Source organism: Prionailurus bengalensis, chromosome D2, assembly GCF_016509475.1.
Source record: "Prionailurus bengalensis isolate Pbe53 chromosome D2, Fcat_Pben_1.1_paternal_pri, whole genome shotgun sequence".
Classification (NCBI taxonomy): domain Eukaryota; kingdom Metazoa; phylum Chordata; class Mammalia; order Carnivora; family Felidae; genus Prionailurus; species Prionailurus bengalensis.
Window position 1 is genome coordinate 32,126,735 of NC_057351.1, and position 24,960 is coordinate 32,151,694.

Consider the following 24,960-nt stretch of genomic DNA (forward strand, 5'->3'; position numbering starts at 1 on the left):
GTGAAAGGGCGAGGTGGCCAGTGCTCCCGGGGGGTTGGGACACGACGCGAAGCTGGGCTCTGAGTGCCCGCTGCTTCGGAGGCCTTTGCGCCCAGCATCCTGGCTGGCAACCCCTCTCCCTTTCCACCCATTGCTGTGTCCCCAGAGTTGCCCGAGCAATCATCCCAGCCCCCAACACAGTGAGACCAGCCTTGGAGTGCTTCAGCTGACACCCAGGAGGGGCCCCTCCAGGAGGCAGTGCCCAGGCTGGGGGGGCAGGCCAACCCGACCTCTGCAGGCCCCGGCCCGGCTCCGTACTCCTGAGGCCCTCAGCGCAGAGCACTTCCTGAAGCAGCCACCAGGGCAGGTGTCTCTAGGGGCACCACCCACCCCCAGGCAAGCAAGGAGGCCTACCCAGCCCCAAGACCTGCCTCCCCTCGCTGGCAGGGAGGACGCCACAGGGCCTTTGGGGGTGGAGCGTGTGGTCATGGATGCAGATGGAGCTTGGAGCTCAGAGTAAATTTCACTGAAAACAGGAAACCACGAAGCTGAGATGTGCTCACTTGTAAGGGTCCGGAGAAGTAGAGCTGGAGGCCGTGCGGGAGGAAACTGGGGAGGAAGTGTGGTGGCTTTCTGCTTGGGGCCTCCTCTCTCCCGCCACATAGCAGCAGCCAGGCTTGGGGTCTGGTAGCCAAATTCTTAGAAATTATATGTGCCTGGACATCAGAAGCCGGGGGCTGGGCCAGACTGGCCTCCGCCCTGGGGCAGGAGCACTTTCAGAGCTGGGGGACAGGGAGTCTGGTCTGTAGGCTTATCCTTCAATCCTGGGGGCAGCCCTGCTCTGCCTTGAGCAGGTGTCACCCTGCCCATCCCTGCCGCGTGGGCCCCCACAAGCTGTAAGAACAGCACCCTCCTTCTGTGACAACTGGCAGCCGATGGACTAGAAGAGGGACACCCCCCCCCCCCAAAGACAAAGCAGGAGCTAGGATTTTGAGGTTCTGGCCACTGGAGGTGTCCCTGTGGTCTCGAAGCCCATGCCCGGCATCGCAGGACACCCACACTGGCCCATGTCCTTGGGCGTGACCGGGGAGTTTGGGAGCAGTGCAGTGCATCCGGGGGGGGTTCCTGGTTCTACCCGCAGGCCTGGGGGCTCGCTGCTGCTGGAGAGCCTAGAGCTGCTCCTTTGTTCCACCCCCAACTCTTGTCTCCCCCGCCCCAGGCGATCCAGCGGGTTCTGAGTCCTGGCTCTCAGTACCCAGGCCCAGCTCGGCAGAGCCGCTCTCGGCTGCCGAGGGATGAAGGCCTTCCTCAGTGCAGTGCCCGGGCCCCCACGCGGCCCAAACTCGCCCCTTCCCCTGGTGGGTCCCCCTCCCTGTTTCCACCCCAGAGTCTACAGAGGCCCCCCGCTCCTCTCCATGTTTTAAAACCCTTTAATCGAAATTCCACAAAGGATTCCCTTGTATGTGTGTATAAAACAAATCCAGGGCGTATGCCCTGAAGCAGGAGACAGAGCAGAGGGTCCAGAGCAGAGTTGCCACAAACCCTCCCATGTACATGCCCACCTGACAGGGCCACTCTGCAGCGAAGACTCAGCAGATTAAATGGGACGGAACCCTGAAGACCGGGGTGGGTGGAGGAGGGCTCCCCGGGCCTCAGGCACCCCTACCTAGAAGCAGCGCAGGGATTAAAACCCAGCTCTTACAGTCCGTTCACCGGGCTTGCACGTGTTGCCCGTGTAGTTAATAGGACTCCCTCTTCACACTCAAGAGTGTCACAGTTGGGACAATACAGTATGGGGTCACCTTCTGTAGTGAGCACACTGAGCACTAGAGGGGGGAGGGAGGATGGGAGGTGGAGCATCTCCACTCACCTTCCCAGCAGGCTCCACCTGCTCCCCCTCCCCACCCCCTACAGTGGGTATTGCAACCTCCTGCCTGGCGTCCGTTACCCAAGATGCCAGTTAGCCCATAGTGGCCACCATGCCACCATGTGCACTTCCTGTTTCAGGGACCCCGGTCAATGAACTCTGGGAACCAGAGGGCAGGCAAGGGGAGCCCAGATTTGTTGAACCCGTTGACAGCTACTGGGGGAGGCTGCTGGTAGCAGGCAGCGGGGGAAGGCTCCCATGGCCCGGAGGCAGGCAGGCCCAGCCCCAGAGACCCGTGGTTACAAAGAGGGAGTCTGACAGATGAGCAGAGGCGAGATCACCACGGCAGGGAGGAGTCTTTCCACGTCTTGTCCTGTATCTCGCGCCTGGCAGGATGGCACTGGGTCGGGGAGAGTTCCGCCCAGTGCCCATCGTGTCCCCTCTGTGTTGTCAGGTCCCAAAGACTCCTGTCCCAGGGGAGGAAGCTGCCACAGAGCTGAAAATTCTTGGGCTTCTAGGATGTAGGCCTTTTGGCATTTGCAGCTGGTGAATCTCGGGTCTCTGGGTGGGATCCCGGCACCCCACCATCCTTGAGACAGGGACTGAGGGATCCAATACCTTCTCCCTGCTGCCGTGTAGCACCCAGAGGAGTTGAGGGTCTGGCCATCAGAGGTATCTCAAAGAGTCTGGGCTCAGAGCAGGAGGGAGGGAACCAGGGCCAAGGCTAAGGGACCACTCAGAGGGCCGGCTTGACCTCAAATGCACCTGCCCCAGGCCCAGCCACGATCGCCCACTGGCCCCAGCTGGCCTAGATGGCCTCAGAGGTCGGAGAGTCAGGCACGGTGTCTGCAAAAGAATGAAGCAGAATGAATGAGGGGCTCCTCTCTCCTCCATCCTCTAATCCCACACCATGAGACTGGGAGGGGAGTAAGGCTGGTGCCCTGCAGGCCACGGGGAGGTCATGACCTTGCGGGCCATACTGCCGCAAGGGTTGAGAAGCACTCACCGAGGGTTGGGAAGAAGACATCCCCAGGGCCTGGTGGAGACACAGGAGTGCAGGGCTCGGAGAGCAGGTGCCGGCCAGACTCCGAAGGCTGCCTCTGAGCCATGTAGGACAGTGGAGGCCTGGGCTTGGCCTCTGGCATCCCGTGGGAAGACGGAGAGACCTCAAAGCCAGGGTTTTCGATTCCTTGAGGGTTGTTGCTAGAAAATCAGAGCTGAATCAGTCAGTTGTACTACCTGGGCTTTGGCCCCCTGCCCTCCTGCCTGTACCCCTCCTCCACTTCCTTACCCTCACCTGCCTTCGCACCCCAGGCCTCAGCACCCTCTTCCGGCAGGAAGGGAGGGTCCAGGGCCACAGAGAAAAGGCCATGGGCTGCACTCTCCCATCTTCTCTGAGCCGAGGGCATCTGATCGCAACTCTACCCTATTATTTGACCATCTGCCCCCGGCGTAGCCGGGAACCCGAGGGTCAGAGACACTTTCAGGACATTCAGGAATCTGGGGACAGGTTTCTCTTTGGTCAGTAGAGTTAATGGCATTAAGATTGAATGTCCCCACGGCTTGTCTTAAGCTGAAAGGAGGAGTTCCCTTTCCTTCTTCGTGACTAGGAATAGGACAGCCTCTAAAGACATCCAGGTGTGCTGTCCTCCTTTGCATGTTTCAGTGTCTGTCCCCAGTTCAGCTGCTCTCCCTCCTCCCCCACCCTGGCCAGTTGACAGGGAGGCCCAAAGGTGGGTGCCTGGCTCATCCAGGCAGCGTCAAGAGCTCGGCCTGCTGGGTGAGGGGTGGCAGGGAGAACAGCCAACCAGCACAGATGTGTTGGCCTCAGTAGCAGGTGCTCTTGTAAGTACTGTGCTACATGGCTATACGGGGACCCTGCTGCACAGCTGTCCTTCCTGTCAGCTGACCCAGGGCCCAGGGAGGACCGGGAAGGCCATGTCTGTGTTCTGAGCCCTGTCAAGGTACAACCAGTTGTCAGGGAGGAGAAGGGAAAGGATCCTATGAAGGGGGAAGTCAGTCCTGGTTAAAAGTTACCCCTCTCCCTTCTACATTAATTCCAGCCACGGTTTGGGTATAGACATTGCCCTACAGAGCCACAGGCCTGCGGAGAGGCAAGAAGAGAGAGAGCCTGCCGAGCGTTGAGTCGGGGCCCAAGCGGCTGCGGGAAGGTTTCTCAGGAAGGTCTCCATGGGCCTTACCTGTCCATCCGCACCAGCTCCTGGGCACCTAGGGACACACAGACAGACAAGGCCGTCACAAAGGAAAGGCTTCCCTAGACAACATCCCTGCCCCCCACTGACAGATGCCCTTTGAGGAACTGGTGCAAGACCAGGCCGGGCCACGGTCAGCCCTGGATCCCACTTGTGTTTGCTCTGGGGGCCCGTACTCTGGTGTTTATCCTGCAAGCGAGGCCTCAAGGAGCTGTGCGTTTTAACCAGTGATAGATGAAACTGGGGCTGCATTTCACAAGCATAAAGGACAACATTTGTCACGAGGAGGCCAAAGGCAGCCAATGCTTTCTCCTATGGCTCGATTAGGGGTCGTGAGACCTTCCGGATTTAAGTATCAACCAAAGGCCTGACTCCTGAATTGGCTGTTTCCTGTTTGGACTTTTGCCACGCTCTGGTCCTTCACCACGATTTGCTGAGTGGGAGTGGTGTAAGGTCAGTTCCGAACTGGAGGGTTCCTGATCCTCTCTGGCCCGTCCTCCGTGTTACCCGTAGGTGGCCTTAGAGGTGACATCTCTTAGAGGAAGCTTGGGGGCCCGAGACCCCATCACTTCTCAGACATCCTGCCACTTTCTGCTCTTCCTCCAAAGCTGTTGCCACCCCGCCCCACTCTTGGGATTCCCCACCCCGACACTGGCCACCAACCAGATACAGTGGCCCCAACTTCCCTCTTCCTCGCACTCCGATACGCTTCTCATTTGTAAGAGCTTTACCACGACCACTGTGGGGAAACATGGGGGGGGGGGTGGCTACACGGAACACACAGGGAAGTTGCACAAAGGTTCCTAAAATCTCGGCTCTCGGAATCATGGTTGCTGTCTACCAAATGGCTTTGTGCTCGAGGCTTCGCGCAGGTGCCCAGCGTTCCCTGGGCTCGTCCTCTCCACCCTTTGGGGGAGGGATTTCTGGCCCCACGTTAGAGCTGGGGCACCCAGGCTCCAGCTGACACTGGCTCGATTTCCACACCCATCAGCCTCCGCAGCAAGCTGCTGACCTCAGTGCTCCCAGCCCTTTCTCTGTGGCTCCCTGAGTGTGGCTCACTCCTGAGCACACCCTGCCCACAGCGACCGCAGGCTCCCTGTCTCCTCCCTGACCTGCCGCCCCACCCCCTCACACCCCCCCCCCCCGGCCCCCGGCGCTTAGCCTCTGCTTTGTGGCCCAACCCCTGGCATCTCCCAGTGACTTCTGTTCCCATGGCTCCAGCAGTAGCGCTTCTCCAGAGTCTAGATGCAGAAATGACCCCAGTCCTCGGCGTCCGGTCCACCTGCCCCATCCCGGTCCTTCCTCTGGGGAGCCCTCAGCTCGGACTCAAGGCGTCCCGGCACACGGAATAGGAGATACTAGGGGCCGACCCCAGGCTTCCCTCGCGTCCTCAGGATACCCCTACGGTGTTCGGGCCTGGGGCCTGCACCCAGCCAATGCCTAGAATTTGGTTTCCAGTTCCCGTTCCCTGATGGAGGCAGCGTTGTGGTCTGAACTAAGGGGGACAGAAAGCACCTCTTTATCTGGGAGCTGGGCGTGTCTCCCTCCTCGTCCATTCCCCGCCTCCGTGAAAACGCTGCACGGGTGAGCACAGGCTCATTGGCAGCCCCACAGTGATTGCTTGGGCCCCCGGGTTCCTCTTTCTGCTACAACCCCCTTACCTGCCCCCTACCCACCCCCACCCCGGGGTACTTCTGGAGGTAGGCCATGGTGGCGTTTGCGAGAAGAATATGCGAGTAAGGGAAAGGCGGTCACAGCCCCTGAGTGAGCCACTGCGGGGCTCCGGGTGACAGAGGTCTCAAGGTGTTACAGTCCAGCCAGAGGAAATCAGGTGTGAGCCAAAGCCACCTGGTGGCGGAGCAGCCCCGCTCAGCTCCCTCCTGCAGCGGAGCAGAGGAGAAGAGGTGGGGGAGGTGATGCAAGGGCCAGGGCAGAGGACTCTCCAGCCTCCTGCTCCTGGAGGACTCAGACTAGCCCAGGTTCATGGGTGGGGTCAGAGGAAGGGCAAGGGGCACTGTCACCACAGAGGAGGGTGAAATGGTGTTTGCGGCCGTGACTTGAAGCCTGGCTCCACTGCTTACTCACCGTGAGGTTCCCTAAGCAAGTTACCGAACCTCCCTGTGCCTCAGTTTGCTCCGTGGCAAGGTAGGAACAATTGTGGGACCAAGTCCTCGCGTTGTGATGAGGAATAAGCGAGAGAAGGTATATAACAACCTTGGCGTGGCACCCAGCACAGCGACGCTTCCAGGTAGGGGTTGGTGGCCAGGACGCTCGTGCTGGCGAGCATTTTGATGATAGGGTGGGATTATAGTCTCTGGAAAAAGCATGAGCTGAAGCTCTGGGTTTGAGTCCCCGCTCTGCCGCTTGTTAACTTGCATAACATTTGGTTAATTATCTAACCCCGCTGAGCTCAGGTTTCCCAGCTATAAGCTGAAAGACCTGAACTGTTATCTCCGAGATCCCTTTCAGTTCTGATCATCCAAAGGTCATCTTTGTCCCGACAATTGCTCCGCTAGTTGCAAAACAAGCCTACCCAGACTTTAAAGCAGGTCCCCAGAGGATCGCCAAGGGGCAGCATTTTTATAAACCCACTTGAACTACTCCATGTGGTCATTCACTCATTCAGCAGATATTTTGTGAGTGCCCAGCCAGCCCCGTAGGGGGCTGGTGGGCCCTCGGGCCCCCCAAATGGCACACCTGGGTCCCCTCCTCCCTCTACCACTGAGCCCATCTCCTTGCAGGGCCTATAGCAGCTTCCATCTCCGGAACAGAGGAAATGTGCCTGCCTCTTTGCTAATCCCAGAGGCTGGGCTGGGGGCTGGGGCCGACCACTCATACCGTCACCCACCCCAGGTAGGCAGGGATACTCACGGCGGTTGGAGGCCACCTGCCTTTGCTTGTAGACCAGGAGCAGGATGAGGGGAAGGCAGAGAATGCCCACGATGCAAGCGCCTGTAGCCACAGCAGCAGCCGTGATGCCTGTAAAGGCAGAGAGACGGCCAAGGTGAGGCCCCGTTCCCCCTGTTCCTCCTGAAGGGAAACTGAAGCCCAGTGAAGGAAGGCCAGGCCGCAGGGGGACCCAGCTTTACCCAGGCCGCACGGCCAGACCCTCAGTGACCTGCAGAGGCACGGGAGGCCCGGGGATCCCCTTTCAAAGAGAGCCCCATGCGTCCTTCCCAAGTGGGCTTAGGGCACACAGAAATGAGACCACGGGCTTACAGTGGAGGCAGCTCCAGGGAAGACAGAAAAGGGTTTTCATCCCAGCCCCCTGGGGACAGTTCAGCTGCCCTGGGCCACAGGTTGTTCCCCGTGAAGGGAAAGCAGGCCCTTCACAGACCCCATGCCATGAAGTTCAAGGTCAAAAGGAACCCAAGTGCTGTAAAACTTTTGGAGGTAGAAAGCAGTAATGGTCCCACAACATCGTAAGCATAATTAATGCCATGCTTAACCGTGGTTAAAATGGCGACTTTTATGTTCTCTATGTTGTACCACAATAAAAACAAGCAAACAAACGAACAAACAAAAGCCCCACTCAGCCCGAGAGACCCCTCAGCTCTAGACACAGCTTCCAGAAGTGATCGCGCACATGAAAGTCACAGGGGGAAACCTGAGTGAGAACTGGAAAAATGTGAGTCCTTGATCCGACATTTAAAATTGTTTAACTTCCTAAATTACAAATAAAGAAAAAAAACCTGTAAGTTAAAATATATTCAGAAGTTCCCTCCTCTTCCTCCCCCCAGGTCCCCTGCAAAGACACAGTCACTGTCCATGCTTTTCTTGCGTGTAGCCTAAATTTGCTCCTTGCGTGACTGCGTGTGTGTGTGTGTGTGTGTGTGTGTGTGTGTGTGTATGCTTTTCATGACAATCGCTTTCCCCACTGACCATGGCTTGGACATCTCTGTATCACACAGAGATCTACCTCGTTCTGCCTAGGGCTTTATCACGGGGCTCACCCCAGAATTTATTGCAACAGTCCCCTATGGGTAGCTATGTAGATTACTTCCATTTTTCAACATAGCTAATAACGTAACAGCGAACTCCTCGTGTCCGCATCTTCGCTCACTTGGGCAAGTACCTCTGTACATAAACTCCCAGCAGTGAAAATGCTGAGCCAAAGGGTAGGCGCATTTTCTTTTAGGGTATTGCCTAATTGCCCTCCACAAAGGTTGTACCGCTTCACGATCCTACCAACAGCGTGAGAGGCTTGACTTATTTCCGCCCATCTGCTGACTCCAGAAGTTTAGCTGGGAACAGACATGCCCTCAAAACCACAACCAGTGTAAATGCATTTTTTCTTTTTCCTGATTTTAGCCCTTCCCAAAATATGGGCTGGGATACCCTGTCACGGTGTCCACTTGGCCCCAGGAGCTTTGGGAAGGTGGACGGGCTGTGGTCTCAGTGTTGCCTCTGCACTATTTATTTGGGAATAAAGGCTGTTTTTATCTCATTGTATTGCTAAATAACCTGATGGTGTAAATAAGCTTTCCGGGGGTTTGTTCATCCCACGGAAGAGAACAAACTGTTTACAGGCACTTTAGACATACCCACTGGTACAGGACCAGTGGCTATGCTAATTACAAACCAAGTTCAACTTCACATTAAAGCGGGTTCCCTGCAGATCTTGGCAAGGCTGCATTTTGATGTGGACTGTTGCAAGTAGACACGTTCTACAATTTAGACGTTTGAGGATTTCTAGCCCCCCAGGCACAGGACCTTCTTGCGGGCACTGAGAAGCGAGTTACCAAGCGCTCTTTTTCTAGGTACCAGAGCAGGTGTCCAGACTGGTACTAAGCCACATCCGGTGAGGTGAGTCAGGTGCTCACTCATGGTGGCTCCCTGTCCGTGGCCTGACTCCTGTCCACAGGCAGAGATCCCCCTCTGGGGCCACTCTAGGGGATCAGGGTTTGGTTTCTTTGCAACCTGGGCTAAGAGTCGAGGCCAGGACAGGAAGGCACGGGTCTGGGGGCAGCTGTGTGGGCCCAACTGTCCTCCAAAGCTGAGGGCTCTTCTGCAGAGCCCCAGCTCTCCATCCCTCCCCCCAAGCATGGCCAGTACCTGGGCAGGAGAGGAGGGAGCCCTGCTTGGTAGCCATCCAGAGCCTGGCTCATGGGGAAGGTGATCAGGCACTGGCAGGGACAGCTGCCAGGCCAGCTCTGAGACTTGTGGCAGACCTTTACATAGCACGCTGCGATGGGAGCCCCAACCCCCAACCTGCTCAGCAGTGCGTCCTTGTCTAGAGCCTGCTGGTACCCTGTGGGTGGGTAGGGAGGTATGAGAGGGGAGGAGGGAGTCCGGTCAGGCTGCCCGGTTCCCCCAGGAGGGGGCTGGACAAAAGCAAACCAAACATCCTGCTGTGCAGGGGGACAGGGAGGTGGCTTTGTGGGGAGATATAGGCTTCCCAGTGCCCCCGCTTCCCTGGGCTCAGTGAAAAACCATACAGCCACTCAGCAATTCAGGGTTCCTTGGGGACCAACTGCCTCAGCCTCTCTCCCCTCCTGTTGCCCCCACCCCCGACCTCAGACTGATGTGGGCTTTCAGAGGATTTCCTAACCAGCTACCCCCACACTTTCCAGAAAGAACATTAGGAGACAGGGCAGCAGATAGATCAGGAAAACTCAGAGCTGCCCAGGGTGGAAGCATCCTTAGCAGATCAAGTAGTAAGGTTGGCCGTGGGACACCTGTCTTAGAGCAAGCAGGGACTACGGTCTTTCCAAAGGTAGGCAGCACGGAGGGCAGTACCCAGTGGCCAGCCCTGAGGCCCACCCAAGCACGTGGGTCACCAGGCAAACGTTTCTAAACCATCAGGAAACATGGGGCGCCTGGGTGGCTCAGTCGGTCAAGCATCTGACTTTGGCTCGGGTCATGATCTCACGGTTTGTGAGTTCGAGCCCCGCATCGGGCTCTGTGCTGACCGCTCAGAGCCTGGAGCCTGCTTCAGATTCGGTATCTGCCTCTCTCTCTTGCCCCTCCCCTGCTTGCTCTCTCGCAAAAATAAATAAACATTAAAAAATAAAAGAGAGAGTTTATGTAAAATCTGGACTTCTGACTGTGCTTGAACATGGAGTGGCTCTGGCAGCCCCAGGCCCCCTCCATGCATGCAGCATTTGGAACTGCACTTACAGGCTGGCAGCTGGGTGCCCACCACAGTCTCCACCCCTCCCTACTGTCTGACTCACCAGGTCCCCGGCTCAAGGGGCGTTTGAGTTTTTGATCCCTGATTCAGCCTCTTGGGTAACACTGAAAGGACACCCTCGCTCCCATTTCTGAGTGGACACATGACACCTAGAGAAAGGGAGCGCTGTCCAAACCCTCCGCCCCGCACCCAAAAGCACAGCTGGGTTTCTTTGCATCTGACCCCATGCCTCCTTAGCGGCAACACTCCGCCAGTTATAGTCTCCGGACCTCCAGAACCAAGAGTGTGGAAAGGGATCGGAAAGGGACTTGCAGAGGCCATCAAAGCCACCCCCCTGCTCTCAACAGCTAGGACAGAAGTAAACACATCCCTCTGGCCCTGGGGGGGGGGGCAGGTCACTGTGGACAGCAGCTCAGGGAGGCAGGGGCCAGAGCGAAGCCACACATCCCTGTGAATTGGAGAGTCAGCCAAATGTCAAAACCTGAGAGCAGAGGAGCCCAGCCCTGACCCACGCCCGACCATCAAGTTCAAGGCTCTGCCTCACCCTTGGGTTCTTGCCAGCCAGACACCTAGGGTTTCCCAGGTGACTTCTGTTTCCTTAATTCCCACAGCTCCTTCTCTAGAGTCTAGATCAAGAGAAATGAGCCAAACCATCTCTTGTCTGTGTCCCCAGGACTTCAATTCATACAACTAATTTCCAGAAGATCGGTACTGACAGAGGGTAGGACGGCCCGGCCCCCAGGCAGGGTTTGCGCACTGAGAATCAGGCGCTCTGGCTGAGGGACTGGGAGCAATCCCTTCACCTGTCTGAAGCTCAGTTTCACCATCGGTGAACCGCGGGCAGTGGCAGAGGTGACGGTCCCTAAGGGAGCTCTGGGGGCTCCTGGAGGAAGAAGCGGGACTGGAGGGTTGCTCAGAGTGGAAGGAGCAATGGGGAAGTAGAGACTCGTGGGTCCGGCCAGGTGAGGCTCGCCCCGTCCAGTATGCTCGTGCGCACGGTCATCCGCCCTCGCTGGGGAGCTGCCGGTAGAGGAAGTGAGGACAGCAGTGGCTCAGTGCCGAGGCGACACCTAAGGGCTGCGGTGCGCAGGGAGAGGGGCTTGAACCAAAGAGTTCCTTAGTTGATGCGGGTCTGGCTCAGACCGAAATGTGTGTTTTAATTTAATTCCGGGCTAAACTGTCGGTTCAAAAAAGAGCAGTGTGAGTAGAAAGTCACCGCGACCCTTGAGGCGGGCTTTGGCGATGTCTCCCCTTTGCCTGCTGTCTCGAAGCTGCTGGGCATTCTTTCCTGGCCTCTGGGAGCCCCCACATCCCTTACAGCAGTGCCCCCTTCCTCCACAGGGTACCTCTCTGGGCAAACACCAGGGGGCTGACTGCCACCCACTGCCTTACGCATCCCTCCAGCGGGGGAGAAGGTGGAGTGAACACAGCCCAGCTGTGCTTCCCTGGGCATCTGTTTCCATGCTTATAAAGCGAAGATGGTTCTGCCTACTTCAGAGGGTTCTTATCAGGATCCGCTGCGATACTGGTACTTGAAAGGACTTAGCACGGTGCCTGGCACATAGTCAGGGCTCTAGGAAAGGTAGATCTCTTCCCCTTCTGGAGCCTCTCCGTCCGCCCTCCCCCACGCACAGAACGAGGAAGTTTTAAGTAGGTGCAAGCCAAGAGGAACCCCACAGCCCTGTCATCGTCCCGGGTGGCGGAGGGCTGGTGGGCAGGAGAGGCACACACTGAAAACAGCCTGGGGCACCAGCACCTGTCATGGGAGGCACTTGGCCAAAGGTCACTGCCAGGGCACACCCCATCCAGGGCTTTGAGCCTTGGAAGGGGAATAGGCTTCTGGGGACCACAGCCACCTGGCTTCAATGAAGGGGAAAGCAGAAGGGGGAGGGGCAACAGAAAAGGAGGAAGGATGGGGGTCCCGTGGGCTTGGGGTGATGAGGTCAGAATTTGGAACGGGGCCTGGGTCCAAGATGAGGACAGAGGAGAACAGAGGACCCAGAAGGGCCAAAAGAGTGGTCCCTTACTTTCACTCTCCCTGGGGGAAGGTGGGTACAAGATGCACTGGGGTGAAGCTTCTTTGTCTGTGGAAACAAAGAGAAGGGTTGGTTAGGTGGGCTTGAGGCCAGGGAGGCTTGTCCCAGCCAGCGCGTGCACACACACGCACGCACACACGCACACACACACACACACACACTCCCCAGCTCACACCCCCGGTCCCATCCCATGACCACCATGTTGTCACGAGCAGTGGCATGCCAGCCTACGTTTGTACACCCCCTCTCGTTACACAGAACGACACACACGCTGCTGTCCATCACACCCCACCGACCAGAGATTTCCACACAGCTCCACACACTATGGCCACTCTGTCTCGCACACGTCCCCGGAGTGCCAGTGCCACCCATATACAGGATCACACAGTCTCCGACACAAGATCGCCCACGGTCGCACCATCACACGCACAGCAGCACGCCCCCAGAGTCCCTCTGTCTTCCTCCCCGCTCGCCCTTCCGGAGGGGCGCACGCACCACCCCCCGCAGTGACCGCACCCCACCCCACGCTGTCCCACAGAGGACGCCCTCACCTCTCTGCACCTGTAGCTCTATGGCACCGTGGACCCTCTGCTCCGAGTGGTGCTGCCTGATCTCCACCACCAGGCAGCAGTAGAGGCCGCTGTCCACCGGGGTCAGGTTAAACACGGTGATGGAGAAGTTGCCATGGTGGTCGGAGACGGATTGCAGCCCGTGGCGCTGGGCCAGATCCTGGCTGCTGTTGGCCTGGTGGCCGCTGTGGTGCAGGTGAAGGTCCTGGAATGTGAGGTTGCGGATGGGCCGGCGCTCCGAGCACAGCTGCACTTGGCCCCGCGAGCTGCGGTACCACGTCTTGTAGTAGGTCACGTCGTGCCCCTTGGCCATGGGGCCCAAGATCCTGCAGGTGAGGGTGACGTTCTGGCCCTCGGGGCACACGTACAAGGAATACGGTGTGGCGACCTTGAAGGCCGCCACCAGACCTGTTCAGAGAGACAAGAGACTATACCTTCTGGCCTGGGGCTCCGAGCCCCGGGTAGGTTCCCGAGCCACAGGCCCCAACAAGTGAGTCCACCTCCCTGGGCCTCAGCTCCTTCATTAGCTCTTGAACCTGACTCCCTCCTGGGCTGTGTGGGAGGAGGAGCTTCTCCAGGTAAGGGACGCCCCTGACCCCTGGAGAGCTGGACGAGGCGTAGGAGAGCAGGCAGCACACTGGGCCCAGCCAGTGCGCTCTTCTCCTCCCGCCCCCACGGTAGGCACTGTGGCTCTGCTCACAACGGGCCTCCAGCACGTGCAGCCTCCGTGCCCAATGCTGTCGGGTGGGAGGCAGGATGAGGAGCACAAAGCCTGTGTGGGAATGGCGGCCCTTGACCACCCTTCTGGGGCCATTAGCACCTTTGGCCCTTCCCTCTCCCGGGGCTGGTCATGCCTTCCCACGTCCCCATCACAAGCACCAATGGAGCGCCTGTGTGTGAGGCCTGTGCCCGGTGCTACATCTCACCCGGATGCCGAGCACACGTGGCCTCCCCTTGGGAGCTCGTGACCTAGCTGGGTAGACCGGGCGTGCATTGCTGGCAAAGTCACCCCACAGGTTAAAGGGCAAACCAGTGCCAGCCTTCAGGGCACTTGGAGGAGGGACGATACAGCCGCCCCGAGGATGGTCAAGAGACTTCTGGAAGGAGGAAGCGTCTTTGGGGTTGATGGACGGATAGGACTTTAGCAAGTAGAGAGGGTACCCTGAGCCGGGTGGTGAGGAAAAGCCCAGGGGTCTCGGGGACAGGGACAGGGAAATCATGAAAGTTCCCTTCATCCAGGTACCTATTGCCATCCAGTCTTCTTAGAAATATTTCCTAGTTCATTCTGTTTTCAATAAGCAAACGAAGCCATCCCCCGGTCCTCTTTACCCTACCCCAGTCCCCCGGCATTTAACCGTGTTGACTCCCATAAGCACTGGCCCCCAGAAGCAGAATTCTGGGGCTGCAGACCCGGCTCCTTTAGCTGTGTGAGCCCCACCTTCCTCATGTGGTCATGAGAAAAACATTCGCTACTTCACGTGGTTGTGAGAAGCCTGAGCGAGGGAAAGAGAACACGACAATGTGAGCTCTAATGCCCTCTGCGGACATAGGGAGGATAGCTACAGTTATTACACATTGGCAATATCTGAATCTTAATCGGCATGTCAAGGGCTGTTTTAAGTCAGGCAGACAGGGAAGGAGAGTTTGGATGTGTGTACGGAATCCAGACTGGAATGTCTCTTTCATTGCCATTGCCTGAATCAAGATAATGCTGCTTCCTCCTGCGGACACCCCCTTCCCTGCCTTTAGAGCCTGGGACCCACTAGCAGAATTGAAAGCCTTGCCCCATCAGGAGGAGGGCAGCCAGGTGTAGCTTTGGAATTGGACCAGCCTGCTCTGGAGTCTAGCAGCTGGGGTCACTTAGACTCTGAGCTTCAGACTCCTCACTAAGAGACAGAAATGAAAATTCTACCTGCCAGAGTTGAGGCAAGGGTAACAAATAATTTACATGAAGTGCCCTGTAGCACTTTGCTAGTAGTTGGTGCTTGCTACGTGGAAGCTAGGCAGCTCTCTAATTCGTCTTGGCCAAGTCCAGAAACATTTCCTAGGAGTGAAAATAGTTCTGCAGAACAGAATGGAGAAGCCAGCTTCAAACACTCTTTCCCACTAAGATGTGAATGACTGATAACAGCTTGTGATCCAATCTTGGAGTACCTGCCCATTGAAAGCAGACTGTGGGGGGTTAGCAAAGCCATGGCCCCGAAGACTATGTCTGCAAGGTGGAGTTTTAGGCCCTGGGAAGTAAGGAGGACAGACGCACACTAGATGCTCCCACTCACTCCATACACATGTGAGAGGGAGTCCTGTCTGAGAGTCCCAGATTTATGGACAGTCTTGGCCAAGGTGAGCAGAGATTTCAAAACTTCCTGGCAAGATGCTGATCTCGTCCTCAGGCAGAAACGTAGAGGCCCGGGAGGGGAAAAGTGATTTGCCTGAAGTGCGGCAGAGGGTATAGACTCAGAATCTGGAGCGTGGGAAGCTTCAGGTAAAGCCCGATCTAGTTAGAACTAGCAGAAGAAAGAGCATGTCTCCTGCGCGATGCTACCTACTGATGGGCGTAAACAACCCTATGGAGGTAGGTGGTGGTGTCATTCCTCCTTCACTGAGGAGAAAACACGAGGCACAGCGATGTTAAATAATTCGCTGAAGATCACAGCAAGCGACTTGACTCCCCCTCACAGGCCTGCGTGGTGGCTGTCACCACAGAACTATGTGTGCCAGTAAATGGAGGTGGGGAGTAGCTAAGGAGGGGACCCTCCCAGGCACTCCGAAGAAAAAAAAAACCCACTCAAAGAGCAGACCAAGGAGTTGCCTGCCCTGCGCTCCCCCTCTCTCCAGCAGGCCCCAGCTGGGCACCTCCTCCCAGCACCTCTCCCAGCTAGCACCCCATCTTCCCTGTTCCCGACCCCACCCCCACCCCCGAGAACCCAAGGCCGGGAGCCAGATCCAGATCCAGCAGCATTCGCCAAGAGCACACACACCTTGCAGGCTGTGGGCAGAGCTGGCTCAGCAGAGGCCGGGGCCGGGCGCGTCTGGGGTGGCTGCAGGGGGCCAGGCGGACTAGAGGTAGAGACAGAAGCAGGAAGTGGCATACAGAGCTGAGCCACATTGGACTGGGGGCTGCGGAGTGGACAGAGGTGTAGATGGGGTGGGGCTGAGATGCGGGCAAAAGCTGGAGGTAGCTTGTCGGTGGGGGGGGTGGAGGACGGTGGAGCAGGGTGGGAGCAAGCACCAAGGCCTCCAGGGGGGACACCAGCCGGGGGAGGGGGGGGGTTGCGGCCAGCAGGGCATCACGCTCCAGCTCTCAGGGTCCAAGCAATGCTGTCAATGAGCACAGAATTGCCTGGACAGCACTGGGGAGAGATTTTCAACACTGGAAGCAATTTCCTTGAAAACCCACAGTGGGGCAGAGAATTGTTGAGACTGGCGGGGGGAGGGGGGGAGGAGGAGGGGAGGGGGGGTTGTGGTACATTGCTCAATTCCCAACACCCGACACTCCCCAGAGGACCTCTTCCCCTTTTAGGAAAAGGAGAAGCTGCAGGGGATTCAGATTTGGGGGGTGGGGGACAGTCTTCAATTTCAGCAAAAGGACCAGAGAGCAGTGGGCTAAGGGTTCACGGGATCTTGTCCTGGGGGCGGCAGGGGATAGGTGGGAAGCATCCGTTTGTTGTGTCTAAGACTCAAGCTGGCCTGTCCCTGGGAGGATGCTCAAAGGCACAGAGTCGGGGAAAATAATGCACACATCCATGCCATCCACAACTGCACGTGCACATGTGTTATCGGGGAGATATATATATATATATATATAGCACAGCTGGATTTATAATTATTTGGCAGGAGGATGTGGCTTATTGTCAGGAGCAGAGCCTTTTGGACACCTGGGTCATTGTCAAAGCCTGGGGCGAGTGGGTGGGGAGGAAAGCCCCTGGCTCCAGGGTGGCCGGGAGCATATGAGACAGGAAAACGGCCCTGGCCCCGAGCCTGTGCCCAGGCGGGAACCATCCAGTCATGGTGCTGCTCTTGGGGCCCAGCCCCACCCCGGTCCCCACCTGTCACTGGGTTAAGGAGGCAGAAGCGCCTAGAGGATGATTGCTAAGAACCTGGAAAATTCCAGGTCTCAGGACTAAAACCTTGGTGTGACAGATCCCTGGGCCCCAGGCCCCACTTAGCCCTGTCCTTGCTGTCTGCCCTTGGGCGGGTCCCACTTTCCTCTGTGCCTCCCTCTCTTCATCTCAAGAGACTCCCATGTTCCTAGCCCTTTCCAGCTCTTTCAGAGAGTCGTCCAGACTTTCAGTCTGTGGCCAGAGAAAAGGGCCGTATTTCCTTAGGGCAGAGGAACGGGGCAAGAAATGGGCCACTTCTTACGTATCAGGACTTGCTTAGTACTTTATGCCCATGTCACTTAGTTCTCATAATACACCCTGATGAGGGTATTATCAACCCACTTTAAAGGTGAGGAAACAGGGGCGCTTGGGTGGCTCGGTCGGTTGAGCCTCCGACTTCAGCGCAGTCTGTGAGTTCAAGGCCCCCATCGGGCTCGCTGCCGTCAGCCTGTCAGCACAGGCTCTGTCCCCCTCCCCCTGCCCCTCCCCGGCCTGCCCTCTCCCAAACATAAATATTTTTGTAAAAAAGAACAAAAAAACAGTAAAGGTGAGGGAACAGACACAGAGAAGTCAGGTGACTTCACCAGGACCACCCAACCGTGTGTGGCGAGGCTGAGAGCCACGCCTCCGACACATTGCTGCAGGAAGGAAGAGCCCCCCCACCCCCCGCCCCTGAAGCAGGTAGCTTCATTCTCCAGCTGCTCAGATGACCTACTCATCTTCCACCCAGTCAGCCTTGCTCTGCTGCCTCAGACCTAAACTGAAAACATCATTCCGTCATTCCACAAATATTTACCGAGGTCCTAACATGAGCCAGGCCCAAGGCAAGAGAGGCCGCGGGGGTGCAGAGTTTCGTAAGGGATGTCCGCTCAGAATTTAGGCTTGCTTCTGCCACTTTCTAGCTGTGGGAACCTCAGCCTCTTGTAGAAGCTTCTGTTCCAGTCCAGGGGAGAAGGGCTTCATCTCGGGATGCTAGTTTTCGTGACCTCACCTCTTTCCATCCAGCAGGCACCTCATGAAACCCTGTGGGTGTGCACGGGATGGGTGTGGGTGTGGGTGTGGGCAGGCCTGTGTATTTTCCCTGACGGGGCATGAGTTTAGCCTACGGTTGCCAAGGCGACGCCCCAGCCTCTGGAGGTGGGTCCCCAGCTTGATTAGTCAGGCCTGGGAAGCCCAACCCAAACAGCTGAACTCTGTCCAGTTGCTGCGACGGGTTGTAAGTAAACAGCCACTGATCTTCTGCTGTGGCTGGCTGTGTGCTAAGCGTAAAAGGCCAGGTCCCCACCCTCAGAAGGAGCACCAGACAGACTGGTCTCCAGTTCCCTGCCAGGCCCTGTTCCCCAGGACCGTCCTTGGAGGGTGTAGGGAAAGGCTCGGTTCCGTCTTCATCAAGCTGCGGAGCACAGAGGGAAACAGAGTCGAGGACCAGTCAGGACTGAGTCTGCCAGTGCTGAGTTAGAGGAAGTGCCCCCGGTGCGGGGGGCTGAGCCGGCAGGTCGGCCCGTGAGGTCTGTGGCCAGCAAGGACAAAGGGCATCTCAGATGTGTTTATTGATACCTGCCCCCGCAGGAAGTGTCCATTCACATCAGACCGAGGAGTCTGGGAAGGGGAAGCCAGGCTCTATTGGAGGAAGCAGCACTTCCAGCACCTTGGGAAAGCATCCATGCATCCGGGGCTGGAGGCTCTTGGCCAGCACGCCTCCCTGGAGAGGGCCCGGGCGGCTGGCCAGACGCCCTGCCAGTGGATGCTTCTCTGGATGCCTTCTTCCCAGACTCCCCCAGGCCCTCCCTGAGGATGACTGTGTACGGCCCAGAATACCAGCTTGAGCCAGCTTCCCCCAAGAGCCTGTGCTATGAAGACACTCTAAGGTCCAGGTTCCGGTCTTTGGGGGCCCTGTCCTCACTGCAGGCGGCTCCGTGGTGGTCGAGGTAGCCGGCACTTGCACAGGAGGTAGCCCGGGACTGACCAGACGCCCCATCTCCTTCCTGTAGAGGGAGAGGTGGCCTGGCCGGTGAGGGCTCAGCTTGCTCTCCCTCCCTCTCCCCTTCCCTGCTGTTGTTATCGGGATGGCTAATTGGCCTCAACGTAAGAGAGGACCCAGCTGGAGCTCCTGTATTTGTTTGGACACTGTATTTATTTGAGGAAGGCAACAGGGGCTGGGAGAACTGGGGGCTGGAAAAGGCCCAAAGAAGCCCTCCGACCGTGCCCCGACCTCTTAGGATGGGAAATACTGTTCTCTTTCTTTTCCTCTGGGGGAACTGAACTGCCCCCTGCCACCAGCTAACACTCCTCACAGTGGTGAGTTTGCTTCTGCGGTGAAGGGGAGGGGACAACAGCAACTATAACACAGTTTTACTTTTAGTTTTGTGGCGTAACATTGAATCACATAGAGAGAAGGTTATCCTCCTCCCCCACCTTTTTTTTTTTTTTTTTTTTTTAAACAAGGGACAGCGGTTTTGGGCTCAGAGCCTCCCCCAGATGATAGTTTCCGACTAGAATTTAATACTCCTATTTAGTGTTCTTATTAGGTACTCGTGTGATTTTGTTCTATTTACAGCAAGCGATACTGGCTTTCCATTGGTGGCAGTGATAGAAAGTTTCCTTTTCAAATCTATTTACTCAAGGAAAAGAATGAGTTGATTTGAGGGGGAAAAATAAGTACATACGATTGGCGGATGCTGCAGAAATCCCAAAGGTAATGAGCAGATGACGGAAGCTCGGGAAACACCACCGTGGAACTACCCTTCAGAAGGGGGTGGGCAGCCCCACTGAAACCACGGCACCCAGGCTGCCCGTGTCTCAGGGAAAGAGACCGGTCCCACAGTGAATGGAAGAGGCAGGACTTGAACCCAGGTCCCCATGGGAAATAGCATCCCATGTAGAACATTCAAAGGACCGGGCTTGCTTGGGCAGAAGCACAGCAAGTTCATTACTGAATGATGGATGGGCACGACAGCCACTGTCTTTCTCTCTGGGGACAGTCAGCCACAGTAAATAGGCTAATTGCAAAGATCAGTTGCAAGATCCCAGTGAGACAGGCAAACCCCGAGCTGGTCTTGCCTTGAAGCTGCAAATTCCCCATCTCTAGAGAACACCTTTAAGAGAATCTACAGGTATCTCCACGGACATTTCACGCTTTAAACACTTAGAGGTGCCGACAGGTGGCTGGACCGGTGCATCCTTCAGACCTCCAGGATCCTTAGAGTCCAGTCCTAGTGAAATCAGTCAACGCCCTCCCACACCCTGGGCTCTCTACTGGCTCTGTAGGCAGCAGGGAACGTAGACGGAGAGCCAATGGCATGCGGCCTCGGAAAGCCAAGAAACAGCTTAATGCTCCCCAGGTGCCGGGTGCTGTGCTGAGCTTGTGCACTGACCCTTCACAGCAGCCCTCTGAGGGAGGTGCTGCCATCGTCCCATGTTAGAGATGAAGGAACTTGCTCAGAGATACCGAGTAACTGGCCCAAAGTCACAGCAGTCAATGGCCACCGTGGGATTTGAACCTAGTTCTGGCTGACTCCCGAGGCCAGACTGTTAAGGGACGGGGCTGTATGGGAAGCATGCAAGGCACACAACTTTGGGTCCCTTGCTTCACCATCCCCATGCAGGGTGGCACACAGCCCATGGCACGCGGCATGGCCAATCCCAGGTTCACCCCGTCCAGGTGAAGCCAGACTGCTCCTGGATGAATAGCTGACCTAAAACGGGGGGCCTCAGGCTCAGTATGTGGGGCTCAGTGCTGGTTGAAGGGGTCGCTGCCAATAGGCCGGATGGGTACCCAGGAGCCCTCCCTTCTTTCCTTCCCTTGATCTACTAGGGTGAAGATATATATATGTATGGAGGGAGGTAGCCTCTTTCAGCTTCCCAGCTGTTCCTCCCACTTGGGCCGCCCTCTCCCAGGAAGGTCAGGCCCCAGCAGGGAACCTTTGCCCTGCTTGGGGGAGGAAACAGGAACAGCTGGCCCAGCTCAGCAAGGGACTCCCTGGTATTGTTGGCTGTCCCCAATATTGGGTAGATGCCCCCTTGTGCCCAATGGCCGGCCTCAAGAGCCACCCCGGGGCCTCCGGACAGAAGGTAGAGGATTTCCTAAGAGCTGACCTTTGCTGTGTCAGAGGCTTGCGCCACTGGGTTACTCAACAAGACCCTGCAGTCCTGTTTCCCACGAAGGGGAAGAAGGGGTCTCCCCTCCCTGGCCTCGGTGCACTTCCCTGGGCTAGTCCCAGAGTCTGGGCCTCCTGGACTAGCCTATAAGGACATGGTGAGGACAAGAGCTTTCTCAGGTCCTAGGAGTGCCCGTAAGGGAAGAAGGGTCTCTGCCACCCTTAGGGTCTGCCGGGTCCTAGCTCTTCCCTCCACCCACCTCACCCTGAGTCGGGTCCAGGTAAGGGGCATCTTCAATTCTTACTGGGCTTCTGAGCAGCCTGCTCTCCACCCCCATTGTCCTCGGTGCCAACCCAACCCCGGGAGCTTACAAAAAAGGCCTACGCCAGCCACCCCCCTCTCGCCTTCCCAGACGTGGAGGCTTTGACCTTGAGCAAATCCTGCCCAAGGCAACCCAGCACCTCAGCAGGCCAGGGAGTAGGTCTTTCCAACTCACAGACCCTTCTGACCGTGCCTGCGACCAAGCCTTCCGTCTGTTCACACCCGTGTTGCACAGGGTACTGGGTAGTGTGAATATTCACAACCGTGCCCATATTACAGTTAAGACTACTGAGGCCCAGGGTAGTTCAAAGCTAAGAGAATGCTTCTGACCCCTTTTAGGGGAAAGCTGCTTAGAGCCGTAATCACTGCCATGAGCTGGGCCCAGGAAGCGATGGCCCTTTGGGGTGCCAAGCTGAGTACCAGAACCACTAGGGGAGAAGGCTTCTGGCTATGTAGACGATATGGAGCCAGGGGTGCTGAGCCTTTCTGCTACCGGCTACTCTGCAGGGTGGGCCCCTCTGCCTTGTTCTCTAGAACTCAGTTTCCCAAACTGGGGCTGCTAAACAGCAGCCGCGGGGCAGGGGTGAGAAAACAGAAGGGCCTCTTGAGGTCACTTGAGGCGAAAGGGGCGGGGCAAGTGCTCTCTGGGGGGTGTGGTGCTGGCCTTCCTGCCTGCCACCATGCCCTGCTCCTTCTGGAAGCCACGTCCTGCCATGCAGTGTGGCCTTGGTGCCGAGACCGCCACCGCCATCCTGGAAGTATCCAGGCCAGGGCTGGGCAGCTCTGTGGGGAGGGGTGTGGGCTCCCTCCTCCTTATCAGAGGCCAGCCTCCAAATGCTGAGATAACACACTGCCTACAGGCACGCAGTTCGTTTGGGAGGTACATTCCAGGTCCTCTAGACTCCCTCCTCTCCTTCCTCCCCTGTGCTCCTCCTCCTTTCTCCTTCTGACACACCCACTGGGTCCCTGTGCCAAGTGCCCCACCTTCTTCCAGCCTCCCTGACTCCCTGCATGACTCAAGCTTTCCCTGGGCCTTCCCCATAAAGTGTAGTTCACAGGCTGCTTGCTGGCCCCCTCTTCCCTTGAAATCCAGCCACTCCGGCGCTGGGCAGGCAAGAGCCAGGGGCCAGGCTGTGGGTACCCCGACCTCTGCCCTACCCCCAGGAGCCCCTGCCAAGATTCCACTTGGACTTGTGACAGTCTGGACTTCGGAAGAAGAAAGTGGTGCCGCCCTGGTGTGGGGCTTCTGAGGAAACTGAGACCAAAAAGATGTCATAAGTTATCCCACGACCCAGAACGGGCTCACGGGTGAGCTGGGGAAATACCCCCACATTCTCCCCAGTGCCCCCACATCAGTCCCTGAGCTGCAGCTTAGCCAGATGCCAGGAATCAGCTGACTCTTCAACTCTCAGCAACCAGACCCTCAGGATAAGGACCCAATGGGCACCCACATCGGGGTTGGACCAGTGCCCCCCAAGGGTCAACCAGGAGTGTCACCAGGGAACAGGGCGCAGAGAGTACCACACCCCCTGTGCCCAGTGAGATCCTGGAGCTCTGAGGCTGGAGGGGCAGGGAGAGGCCACAGGAGTCAGAAGCCAGTGGCAGCCACTAGAAAATGCTGGGGCTGTCCCCACCGTTTTTGTCTCCTGCCCTGCAGCAGCTGCTCCTGCCCAGGGGCTCTCTGGGCAGGGAAGGGTCAGGCGAGAAGCAGTTCGGGCAGCTGTCAGAACGTGCAGATGTACCCAGCCAGAGCACTTGGCAGGGAGCTGCTGGCCCCTGCCCAGCAGTCCCAGCAGGTAGGAGACGTGCAGGCTGGGGGGGGGGGGGGGCGCCCCCCCAGCTGCCTGCGACCCCTTCCCCCACCCCTTGTTCTCCCGGGGCACTTCCCCAGTGCCCAGGCTCCTGCCGACCTTACCTCGGGAGGCAGCCAGGAAGAGAGTGAGGAGCACAGGCCCCCAACGCCGGCCACCGGCCTCCGGGACTAGGGGGACGCCCATGTCGCCGTCGGGCGGCGGCGTCTGGAGCCCCGGGGGCCGGAGCGGGACCGCGGGCGTGCAGGGGGAGCTCCTGCTGCTCCGGGAGCGGCGGGACACGGCCAGCCGAGAAACCTCCGGTCGAGTGAGTGCCGAGAGAGTGAGCGCCCTGGGCGCCCGAGAGCGAGAGCCGCTGCTCCAGGGCTCACCCCGCCTCCCCCGCAGCGCCCCCGGGGGGCCGTGGGGGGAACTGCCTCCTCGCCGAGGGCCCCGCGGGAGGGGCTTCCCCTCTGACTCACAGGGCACCCGGGCCCTGTAGGTAGGGGAGGCAGCCCGCGTCCCGGGGTCAGCTGCACTTGACTGCCAGTGTTAAAGTCTCTTCTCCTCTCTCCCCTTCCCCTCTGGAGAGGATGGGTATTGTCGCACAGCCTGAGAAATGCGCTACCTCTTAGCAGCCTGCCTAATCATCATAGGTTGTGTCTGACCTCCCCCAGCGGCCTTTGTCCCCAGTACCCTCTAGCCCAGCTCAGGGCCTGGTGTGAGAAAGAAAGAGAGAGAGAGAGAGAGAGAGAGAGAGAGAGAGAGGAGGGAAGGGGAGGGGAGGGGAGCGGAGGGGAAGGGAGGGGAGGGGAGGGGAGAGGAGAGGAGAGGAGAGAAAAGAAGAAAAGGAGAGGAGAGGAAGAGAGAGGGAAAGGAAGGAAGGAAGCAAAGAAAAAGAAAAGAGAAAAGAAAGCTAGCTTTTGTAAAGGGCTGGGCAAGTTGGAGCACGCTTGACTGTAGATTCCAGAACCTGCAGTACCCTTGCGGAAGCATACAGGTGCGTGCACACACGCTCACACACGCACGCACGCACGCAGATGAGGCACAGGTGCAGGAGCACACGACAGGCTTGGCACGTCCTCACGGGTACATGTGTGCGTGCCTCTCGTAGCATGTCCTGTCGCAAATCGTCGTGGCTCCTCTCCCACCAGTCCCCGGCAACCCTCTCCACTCTGCACCCGCTCTCACTCCCTGTACCCCAGGCATCCACAGGACAGTCGTGCCCTCCGCCTCTAGTCCTCTGCTCTTTCACCCCCAGCCAGCGCTGGCGCCTCTGCTGATGTCTCCCTCCTCCCCTCTCCCTCAGGGCTCCACTCAAGTCGTTGCCCTTCACAAAGTGTCCTGAGCTCCCCGGCGGGGACCCCTCCAGGCCTCACTGCCTACACCCCTTTCAGCGATCACACCTCAGTTGCCAACCAGCTGATCCGCACCCGGGCTGATCCGCCCTCCCGAGCTAGACTGTGAGCCGTGGGGGACCAGGGCCTCCATTGTACCCCAGCCTTGCTGAAGCTTCCAGGGGCTTGGCTGAGCCATGAGGAGTCTTGAGCTCACGCGACCCCCCGGCCGAAGGTCAGAGCACAGCCAGAGTCCATCTGGGTTGGGAATCAGCGTAGAGGAACTAGGAAGTAGCCAGGAATTCTGGGTGCCCCGTGGGTGTCCCGATCCTAGTCAGAGGCTCTCTGGGAGCTCTGTCCTCACTCCTGGAAGGCAGGCATCATGCTTTTACTGCTATGTGATACTGCCCTGGCCCAGGCCCCCTCTGAGATGGGAGCCCCAGAGACTGCCAGGACAGAATGGGGGCCTTTATCGTGATCCTGACCTTGTAACCCCACTTGGGGAGACAGCCCA

General features: G+C 57.8%; 2 protein-coding genes across 8 annotated transcripts in view; one reads left to right on the forward strand and one right to left on the reverse strand.

The window, feature by feature from the left end:
- CDH23 (cadherin related 23) overlaps nucleotides 1-24,960 on the forward strand; it is a 414,161-nt gene that overhangs the window by 350,135 nt on the left and 39,066 nt on the right. The window contains exon 1 of one of the 6 annotated variants that reach the window (XM_043596566.1): nucleotides 23,021-23,115. The exons of the other annotated variants lie outside the window; for them this stretch is intronic. Within the exon in view, the coding sequence (XP_043452501.1) occupies nucleotides 23,056-23,115 (60 nt within the window). The 5' untranslated portion in view covers nucleotides 23,021-23,055. Of the gene's footprint in view, nucleotides 1-23,020; nucleotides 23,116-24,960 lie in introns of those variants that run through there. 6 annotated transcript variants of the gene reach the window in all.
- On the reverse strand, nucleotides 1,392-23,655 carry VSIR (V-set immunoregulatory receptor). 2 transcript variants are annotated; one of them, XM_043596569.1, is made up of 7 exons: nucleotides 23,235-23,655; nucleotides 12,780-13,205; nucleotides 12,220-12,276; nucleotides 6,931-7,038; nucleotides 4,048-4,075; nucleotides 2,853-3,049; nucleotides 1,392-2,692 (listed from the first exon to the last, which is right to left on the reverse strand). In XM_043596569.1, the coding sequence occupies exons 1-7, from the start codon at nucleotides 23,314-23,316 to the stop codon at nucleotides 2,655-2,657; spliced, it is 936 nt and encodes a 311-aa protein (XP_043452504.1). In that variant the 5' UTR covers nucleotides 23,317-23,655; the 3' UTR covers nucleotides 1,392-2,654. The 2 variants fall into 2 exon arrangements, with proteins under 2 accessions (XP_043452504.1, XP_043452505.1); XM_043596570.1 differs by lacking the exon at nucleotides 23,235-23,655 and adding an exon at nucleotides 17,697-17,916 and having other exon boundaries at nucleotides 2,853-3,063.